Source organism: Cyprinodon tularosa, unplaced genomic scaffold (genome assembly GCF_016077235.1).
Source record: "Cyprinodon tularosa strain WSP-4 unplaced genomic scaffold, ASM1607723v1 ctg66, whole genome shotgun sequence".
NCBI classification, from domain to species: Eukaryota; Metazoa; Chordata; class Actinopteri; order Cyprinodontiformes; family Cyprinodontidae; genus Cyprinodon; species Cyprinodon tularosa.
In genome coordinates, this window is record NW_024039407.1 from 4,019,490 (window position 1) to 4,030,000 (window position 10,511).

A 10,511-nucleotide genomic window follows, 5' to 3' on the forward strand; every position below is an offset into this window, starting at 1 on the left:
AATATATTTGTAGAACCACCTTTTGCTGCGATTACAGCTGCAAGTTGAGAGACTGAATTTTTTTTCCCATTCTTTCTGCAAAACAGCTGGAGCTCAGTGAGGTTGGATGGAGAAAGTTCCAACAGCGGTTTTTAGTTCTTTCCATAGATGTGGATTGAATTCAGGTCTGGACTTTGAATAGGCCATTCTAACACCTGGATATGTTTTTTGATTTTTTTTTTTATCTTTTTGATCCTTGTTTTGTTGGAAGAAAGACATTCTTTCCAGTCTCTGGTCTTTTGCAGACTCAAACAGGTTTTCATCCAGAATGATCCCGTATTTGACTCCATCTATCTTCCTATCAACCTTTAACCATCTTTCCTGCTGGAAAAAAAAATAAGGCCCAAACCATGATGCTGCCACCACCATGTTTGACAGTGAGGATGGTGTGTTCAGCTTTGTTTTTTTGTTGTTTTTTTCCAAATCAGTTTATTGTCTTTTACCTTTCAGAGACATACAGACAAATAACTCACAAGTGTACAAAAAACCTAACAAAACCAAAAGAAAACTCATTAACAAATTAAACATTCAAGGCGACAAGCATTTGAAGATTACAGTGAGACAAAATATTTTAAGTTTTTTATCTCAGGGGTGTATGTTGAGACTTAGTCCAAGAGATTTAACCACAGTCCACAAGCTAGGTATGAGGTGATGGCTTCGCCCTCCCTGGTTCTAGGCATCCCGACATCAATGTTTTAGTTTCATACATTTTTTGAACAAATGAGTACATTTGGACTTAACATGAAGATAACAGACTTACAGCCACTATAGGAATAAAGACATAAGCAGAATTAGCAAGATTACATTCAGTCAATCATGTGTTCAGCTTTGTTGATTTTACACTAAATCTACAGTTTTGCATTGTTGCCATAAAGTTGGATTTTGAGTACTTTCACATGTTTGCATCTACCAGGTGGCTTGTGGCAATTTTTTTTACTAGAATTTAACGGATATCTAACCCCATTGTTGTAGATCTCTGCTGGAATTTAATGAGTCTCCCACCTCAGCTGTAGATCTCTGCAGTTCATCCAGAGTGATCATGGGCCTCTTGGCTGCATCGCTGATCAGTCTTCTCCTTGTTTGAGCTGAAAGCTTTGAGGAGACAGCTGGGTCTTTGTAGATTTGCACTGATCTGCTACTCCTTCCATTTTAATATTATCTCTTGCACAGTGCTCTTTCGGATGTTAAAAGCTTTGGAAATCATTTTGTATTAGGGATGCACGATATTAGGATTTTGGCCGATATCCGATATGCCGATATTTTAAAACTCATGTAGCCGATAACCGATATTAAAGCTGGACAAAAATTAGTAGTCATTGAAAATAGCAGTTTTGTTATCTATTTCTGACACTTTTAAAAATAATATGCTCAAATATATTTTCATATGCTGATATCAAATTGATTTTTAAAAACGCGGTATCGATCTATTTTACTTTCAAAATCTCGTGAAATTTCATTGTTCTGTTACAAAATCGTGATATTTTGCAAATTCTTGTGAGATTTGTTAGTATGCGCACTTTCATCTGGTTTGGTCTGCCGGCTTCCGTAGCGTCATGAACGCGCATGTGCGCGCTTTCAGGAAATCCTATACACTACTGTTTATGCTCTAAAAACATTCTAAATGACTTCGTTTCGAGTAAATTCTGGATCCTACCCACTCAGGACACTTAGAATACATTGGACGAGCAGTATGGAGGAATATTGACACGTTTTTTGTGGACTTTTATGGACCTTTCTGTCTCGGGCGCCATAGACCTCCATTATTTGAATGTCAGCAGACAGCAAGAAGCCTCCCAGATCTCCAGATGCATTTGAGATATCAAAAAAGTACTCCAGAGTGTTGTTCAGCATGGGGGTGAGTAGAAAATGAAGGCTAATCATGTTTTGGGTGTACCGTACTATTCCTTTAAAGCTTTGGAGGCGCTAAAAACTAGCTACACATGCATTTACCAGCAATCAGTCCTTCTGCAATTCTCCACAGAGAGAAATTACTTGATGTTTCGTTATTAGAGTTAATAATAAAGAAGTATCCAGAAAAAAATGCTTTGAGATAGTGTTACTTATTTCATTTTAAAAAATGGCAAAGAAAAGTAAGAACAGCTAAAGGAAAGCATTTTCTTACCTGGTTACCAAGGTTTGTCTTTTGACTCCCTGTTGGAACAGTGTGTTCTAGCCATGGCATTAGGTTGGACCTACAACCTTCGTTTTGGGTTTTCCTTTTCCTTCAATAAAAGATTTTATTTGTTTCATTATTTATCCATCCTCTAAATTTTATCCGTCAGGATCACTACGTTTCGGCACCTTTCTCCACCAGTCTATGGGCACCAGTCCGTCACAGGGACATACAGCCATGCACACTCTCACAATCTGGGTCAAATTTAAAAACAGCAATCAGCTAAAAAGTCATGGTTTTTGACTGTGTAGCTGGAGCAACTGGAGGAAACGCACACATGCACAAAGAGGGCATGCAAACTCTGTGCATTATGATCCTGGGGCAGGATTCATACCTGTCACTTATTTGCTGGAAGGCAAAAGTGGCACAAATTGGCAAACAGCCCTATTGTTTTGTGACAAAGAGGGGTTTCCAGTAGAGACCAAACTTAGTGGAAGAATAGAAACATCTTTAATTTTCACATTTCCACTTATTTTGTTTCTTGTTTTGTTGCTCCCAAACAACTACATAAATTCCTGCAACAAAGGTTTTATCTTAGGAAAGCTCCTTTTATAAGTACACCTATACCTTAAAAAATAATGAAATTTATTATTTATTTCATGATATTTCAAGATTTTCTGAATCTCGGGTATGCTATTTACCCTTTAAGATAATTTTGGTCATCTGTTTTGCCCTCCATGTTAGATGATCATCCAAAAAAATGTTTGTAAAAATAAAAAATGTGTATATATACGAATCTAAAATCTAACATGGTAGCATTTTACTGACAAATTTGGCTAATATGGTTTAGTGATATAAACAGCTGCCCAAACTATTTACAGGTTTTGCTTTTGCTTGGTGGAAACTATCTATTTTTTATATAAAGTTGTAAACTTTAACAAATTTGTAAACAAATGAAGGAGATTAAAAGCTACTGCTAAATTGGCTTACTGTTCTCTACTGGATACTATACAGAAATGAAAATAAGGATTTACTACCTAAGTAAAGAATAATGCTTTATTAGAATTCTATTAATTTAACATCTATAAAAGAATATTGTTACATTTTTAATTGTAATAATCATAATTATACAAAGTTTAACAGGTTTACTGGCAATATTTTAATATTTCTACACTGAAAAAAAGTAACCTATTTTGCCACCTTTTACTTAATTATATTTGGTTACTTTACTTTTTTCATGTTAGCTGGGTAGGACATAAAACAATTGTGTTAAAGTAAGTAAATATGATTAGGTAAATGCCAAAAGTGTTTACATAATTTTTTTCAGTGTATATATTCTGTATATATTTGTTCACTATATATTTCAATAGTAAACAAATGTTTTTTGTTGTATTTCTTAGTACTACATGTATTTAGACCTCATGTTAAACAATATAACCTTAACTGATGCTGTGAAATCCTGCTTTATACGATGACAGCAGGCCAGCAGCTTTTCATGCCATTTAAATTGAATTGATCTACATTAAATCCACTGATTGATCAGCGGTGTTGGCTCCCCATCTCCCAGCTTATCCCGCCTCCTTACTCCCCCCTCCTTCTCCCCCACACCCGGACCGACAGGCTGCTCGCCCCCTCCCCCTCGCCTCCATCATTTTCCCATCTCTTACTCTCTTCCCCTCAACAAACATGGCCGCGAAATCTGATGGTGCTCCTGTCTCTCCGCGAAACGAAATCCCACACGAGTGTCCCGCCAGGTCGGACCCGGTAGCCCCGGAGTGCCGTGTGAAGGAGCATCGGTACAGCCTGCAGGACTTCTGCTGGACGCTCTGCGTCCTTTTGGTCTTTTTCTCGGACGGGGCCTCAGACCTGTGGCTGGCTGCCGACTACTACCTAAGGGGGAAGTACTTGTTCTTTGCCTTGACTCTGGTCTTTGTGATCATTCCGTCCGTGGTCGTGCAGGCGTTAAGCTTTCGGTGGTTCGCCTATGATTTCACGGAGACCGTGGACAGCGGCACAGCCGCGGCCGCTGTGGTTGCAGCGGGGGGAGCGGAGGGAGGCGACTTCAGCACCAAGGACAGCGGCGAGTGGGGCGCTGGCCGGGCTGCCGCGGCCGGGGGGCTGCCGGGGCCGGCCGGCGGGGGGCGAGTCCGAGGCTGCTGCAGAGCCTTTATGTGGTTCTTTCAAGCCCTCATTCACATTTTACAGCTAGCACAGGTCTGGAGGTGAGTCTGAAAACTGGTCGTGATCTGGGAGGTTTGGAACACTCTGTCTCTGCTGTTTTTTGAAAGAGCAAACCCTGCACAGTCCAATGTTCCACCCCGGTGTTACAAAAAACATCATCATTTAGGGGAAACTGTGCCAAAAAAGGATGATTCTGTTTATGCATTGTGTGACATATCTCCACCAACTGGCAAGGGGATTAGACTCCACCCTCTCCATCTAACCCCCAGGTTGACCTTGGGTCAATTATTCCTTTGGAAATTATACAATTATACACGTTTCTTTTTGTTAGAATGATTAATAAGCCACATCCCTGGAATTTTCCTAGATCTAAATCCTCAGTGGCAAAGTGGGAATCCTCATTGTTAACATGTAAATAGTCACATTAAGACACAAAGTTATTCATAAGTCAAACAGGCATTTAAAAAATCTAAAGGGACAACAATAGGTCTGTAGGTCAACAAGTCATTCAGTGATGCTGACTCAGAGCTCAGAATTTTAGTCCTCTAATAGATTTTGATAGGTTTGGACTACTGCCAGTCAAAGAACACATTAAGTTGCAGGAGGAGTGGGTGACAATACTCCCAGTATGATAAAAAAAAAAAAAAAATATTCAGCATTTGTGACAATTAAAGAAAAAACTTTGAATTATATTGTGTGATTATGTCTATGACAACATAATGTCTCTTTCTATGCCCTTTCTCTTCCTTCCTCTTGAGACGGCAGTATTGATCCCATACTTCCGCTTGGAGACTGAGTGAGTGTGAGTTTGTCCAGGAGCACATTAAAACATTGTGGCAGCACAGAATTACCGGTAATGCCATTAAAGCTGTTGTGTATGTGTGTGTGCCCTATTCGTGGGTGCCACACTACAGCAGTATGTCTGCACATTAAAGAGGATTAGTGCTGTGTTTCACCCCAAGCTGTTAACTTGTGAATGATCTGTCACTGATACACATTTAGTCAGGTGAACAGGGATCAATTGAGGCCTGAAACCTGAACTGAATGTCGCTTGCATGAGATGTGATATGGGAGGGCTGCCATGGATCGAGTGCAGCGAAAACACCAGCATACTCCTTTGACCCTTTGATCCTTATTACTGCTTATGTGCGCTATTTCTTTAGTTTGTGTACATTTCAAGGCTTTCCTTGTGTTTGGAGACACAGACAAGAAGGATTATGGTGATTTTATGTGTTGCTCAAGAGAGATTATTGCATAATTGTAAAGTAGAAGGAAAATAATAGTTTTACAAATCAATATCTGGAAAATGTTGGCTCCATTCATATTTAGTTTATTTTATTCTGAAAAGGGGCTGAATAATCCTAAATATAATCCAGTGTATACACTTGCCATTAGACGTCACTTAACCAGTATAAAAGTTCAACTTTGTTTAGTCTAAATATAAATAGTCATTTTTTTTTTTTTAGTTTCTACGGCACTAGTGGCTAATTTTTTTTGACAGAAGGCTGACATAAGGCAAATGACCACAGGTTGGATTCGAATCTAAGTCAGCCACGTCAAGGACTAAGGCGCCAACTGCATGCCCATAAATACTCCTCCTATTTGAAAGATTTCCTTAGAAAATATATCCCTGATATTCTAAACTAACCCCTAAGCAGGTTTAACTTATGAAGCTACATCTCATTGAGCTACAATAATCTATCATCTGAAAACAAAGAGTATAGCACAGCATAGCCAAAACAAACAAACCTTAACAGGGACAAGGAGGGTATTGTTTGGAGAAGCAGCCAATACACCCTTAGTAACTCTGGAGGAGATGCAGAGATCCACAGCTCAGGTAGAAGAATCTGTCCTTATGGACGACTGGAACCAAGAAAGTGCTTTAGGTTGTTGAAACTTATATTGAATTATTCTGCCTATTTTAACACATTTTTGTTAAAAAATAACACTTGACATTCCTCTTTAAAAACCCTCTCCATAATGGTGGCAGCATCATGCTAAGGGATGTGGATGCTTGGTGGAAGCTGCTTAGAGTTGATGCAAAGCTTCATTCCTCTGAATGCAGGATAATCGTATAAGATAAACCTTAAGGTAACAACAGATTATCTGATCAAAATGCTGAAAACTGAGTAGCCATTTTCTCTTTTACACTTCTACAAAGTGCATGCCAATCTTTTACAATCTGTTTTTGTGTCGTTCTATCACATAAAAACCAAAGGGAACTCATTGAACCGCTGTTGTAAGTTCACCAAATGTGTCGCAGCATACAGTCTCTCTTGCGGTTCAGTAGTCTCCTTGACATGAGTCTCCTCTGACCCTCTCTCCCAAGGCAATTACAGAGACATTTAATGCTTCACTGCTCGCTGAAATCTATCAGCATTTCTCCAATCATGTTCAGTTATGGTAAGGTCAATCATCTAGATGCAGCAATTTTGTATAAAAAAAAACTGATGCTAACAGCATTTCTATGGATTATTTCTCCCTCTTTTTGGCAATTCCTGCTGTTACTGCATCCATTTTCATGTTTTTTTTCTAAAGGACAGAGATTATAGACATGCTTCATATTTCTCTTTCTGATGTCTGCTTTTAATGTATAGCTGCTTAGCTGCTTAGCTGAGTTTTAGTTTAATTTAAATCTTAAATGAGGGACAAACTATGGATTTGGAAGGAACTACTGACCACCACCCATAGTTGTAAATAATGAGCACTGACTTTTGAAAGATGTTTGAAAAATCAATGGTTTAAACATCTTGTATTCTAGTAGAGCAAACAAACTGGTGACACCTTGAATCCTCTGATGCAAAGGTATGTCCACGCCCTGTATCTGGGAGTGCAGAGCCGCTGGCATGGAGACCCCGAGAGGCGTAACTACTACTGGCGCATGATGTTTGAGAGCGCCGATATCAGCATGCTGCGTCTGCTCGAGTCCTTCCTGAAGAGCGCTCCCCAGCTGGTGCTGCAGCTCGGCATCATGATCTACACCAGTCAGGTGCTACCTCTTCAGGGTGAGTACCACCCAATGACCCATCGCCACAAAGACCATTAGCATCACATCTGTTTAACACAATTCTGTGGCTCACACCATGCATGATTGGTCACTTGAGCTCTCCTCAACCTGCCACACCAACATTAAAAACAGCTTCCAAAAAGTATTCATACCCCTTTACTTTTTTTTTACATCACAACCACTGACTGCAGCGTTTCTCTCTGGGCTTAATGCCCTAATCCAATTTATAGGAGTAATTAATTTTGACCTGGAAGGGAATGGAAATATTAGAGATTACAGACTGGGGAAATGACCAATCTTTTAGGATATAAGAGAATGAATAAATTCTACATTCATCTATGCAAAATAGCTTAACCTCAGAGAGTTTCTCTGAACAATAATTAAAAAAAAAGCTTCACCACTACATGAATCCAAAACCATGTACCAGAACGGAGACTCTGTGTCCAAGTTCATGTGTGGTGTTTTTGTTTTTTAGCACCATATCTCTATTTGCACGCAGGCCAAAAAGTGTTGATGTAAACCGACCATAGCACTCCCATTTTTGCAGTGTTTCTCATGAATTGTAAATTACAAATAGGACTTATCATGGTTCTCCAACAAACCTCTAGCCTCGTGAGACCATCCTGATCTCGCGAGCTTTCAAGGTTTCACTCGCAGATCAGTCTGGAGACTCTCCGTTAAAGAAAATTTGGAGCCGTTCACCAAACGAACGTCCAATCAGCGTTGGCTTTGAGGCGGGTTGAGGTGTGACGCAAAGAGAAGCGCGACAGTTCAGTCTAAAGAACATGGAAGCTTCAGCCGATGAAACTAGCGTTAGCGTGGCTATCGAGCAAGTTTTATCGGAATTACAGAGTATTTCTTCACTGAAAGAAGAGCAAAACACTGCTCTGGAGGCTTTTCTCAGAGGGAAAGATGTTTTTGCTCTTCTCCCGACTGGTTTCGGCAAGAGTTTGATCTATCAATTGGCCTCCTCTTTATTGTCGTTCTGTTACGTCATATGCTTCGTTGATCTGATTGGTTTATTTGGCCCGTCTATCACCAACATAGGCCAATCAGCTAACCAGTATTTTCGCCCCTTCCCAAAATTACTTAAACGGAAGGTTTCCAGATGGATATGTGGAGCAAATCCATCTGGCGGAGTCAGGTCAACAAACCTCTGGGGCCTGAATAGCTGGATTTAAGCATGAAATTACACCGAGCTAAACTGTTTTCCATTACACTGACTTCTAAAGGCAAAGTATTGTCCTAGATTTCATATAAGATTTTTTAGCTTTCACTACACAAAATGAAAATTAAACAATTTTTAAGCATAAAGGTGTGAAATAGATGGCATGGAAGAAATCACAACTGGTTTATATAAACATCCATCCCTTTTCTAGCACGCTTATCCCGAGTGCCGTCGCGAGGGGTGCTGGTGCCTATCTCCAGCAGTCAATGGGCGAGAGGTGGGGTACACCCTGGACAGGTCGCCAGTCCATCGCAGGGCAACACAGAGACAAACAACCATTCACACCTAAGGGGAATTTAGAGAAGGCAATTAACCTAACAGTTATGTTTTTTTGACTGTGAGAGGAATCCAGAGTACCCAGAGAGAACCCGCACATACTCAGGGAGAACATGCAAACTCCATGCAGAAAGACCTCAGGCCGGGAATCGAACCCAGAACCTTCTTGCTGCAAGGCAGCAGTGCTACTCACTGCAGCACTGAGCAGCCCAGTTTATATAAACAATATCATTAAAATTAGTACTGTAGGTACGAAGACTATTAATTATACATAATTATAAGTTACTTTCATGATATAATCAAGTACTATGGAGTATTTGAGTAAAAGTTGGTGAATCCAAATCAAGAAAAAACTTTAAGGTTGGTCTAACAAAAAAATCTACAAAATATAGTGTGAAGAACTTAAAGAGGTATTATTTTTTTTGCATTTATGCCAAATAGTGAGAAAATGAGTCCATCCTTCTAACCTCTCCTCTTCTTGTCTCTCCAGGGATTTCAGCTTCTACCTCGCTGCTATCTCTCGCCTGGATGATCTCCTCCTACCAGAAAGTCTTGAGAGACTCAAGAGATGACAAGCTTCCCATGACCTACAAAGCTGTGATGGTCCAGATCCTGTGGCACCTGTTTACCATTGGCGCTCGCGCGCTGGCCTTCGCCCTGTTCATCTCCATATCCCGCCTTTACTTTGGCATCTTCATCGTGGCCCACTGGTGCATCATGACCTTCTGGATAATCCAGGGGGAAACAGACTTCTGCATGTCCAAGTGGGAGGAGATCATCTACAACATGATGGTGGGCATCGTGTATATCTTCTGCTGGTTCAGTGTCAGAGAGGGCCGCACCCGCTGCAGGTTGCTCATCTACAGCCTGACAGTGTTCATCGAGAACGTGGCGCTCACCACTGCCTGGTACTTGTACCGTGGCACCCCAGAGCACCACAGCGGCCCAGACTTCTACGCCGTCGTCATGGTTTGCGTGGTGGCCAGCAGCTATGCTCTTGGCACGTTCTTCATGTTTGTGTATTACTGCTTGCTTCACCCTAATGGCTCCATGTCAGGGTGGGGTTATATAGCACAGAAGGAGGTACCTGTGGAGGTGATGGCTTCCCCAACAGCGAGCCTCCCCCCTGATCTAGTTAGCAGCCCTCCTAGGACCCTTCAGAGAACTAAAGGGTTGGACAGGGAGTCTGGGATGGACGGAGACGTCTTTAAGGTACGCCCACCGAGGGGAGCCAAGCTCCCAGTGCCTCATCTCAAACCCAGGACAGAGGGGCCCGTCATCCGAATAGACTTACCAAGAAAGAAATACCCTGCATGGGACGCTCATTACATCGACCGACGACTGCGTAAAACCATCCTAGTGCTGGAGAGCGCAGCCCCAGTGACGCCAAGGATTCAGTACCGATGCCTGAGCACAGCCAAAGAAGTGATGGAGTACGAGACCACCGTGTGATGCGCCGAAGGTGCAGTGACTCAGCTCGTCGGCACATGGACATCCTGCCTTAAGTGAAGATGGCAGGAGGACTGCTGTCAATGCACAGCCTGTTTTAGCTCCACACGCTCTGATTGCCCTCTGTGCTGGCAGGCAGTGCACACAAACAGGCGGATAGAAGGATGGAGGGATGTGTCTTTATGTTCTGCTAAACAAAAATGGGTAAAAAGAAAATC

At 41.3% G+C, this 10,511-nt stretch overlaps 1 protein-coding gene across 1 annotated transcript in view; it reads left to right on the forward strand.

The window, feature by feature from the left end:
• The first annotated feature begins 3,776 nt into the window (after positions 1-3,776).
• The window catches only part of xkr5l (XK related 5-like), a 7,501-nt gene continuing 766 nt past the window's right edge, over positions 3,777-10,511 (forward strand). Inside the window, exons 1-3 of the mRNA XM_038309280.1 lie at positions 3,777-4,374; positions 7,139-7,338; positions 9,335-10,511. The exon at positions 9,335-10,511 is cut by the window's right edge and continues 766 nt beyond it. Of these exons, the coding sequence (XP_038165208.1) occupies positions 3,839-4,374; positions 7,139-7,338; positions 9,335-10,296 (1,698 nt within the window). The 5' untranslated portion in view covers positions 3,777-3,838 and the 3' untranslated portion in view covers positions 10,297-10,511. The remainder of the gene's footprint in view (positions 4,375-7,138; positions 7,339-9,334) is intronic.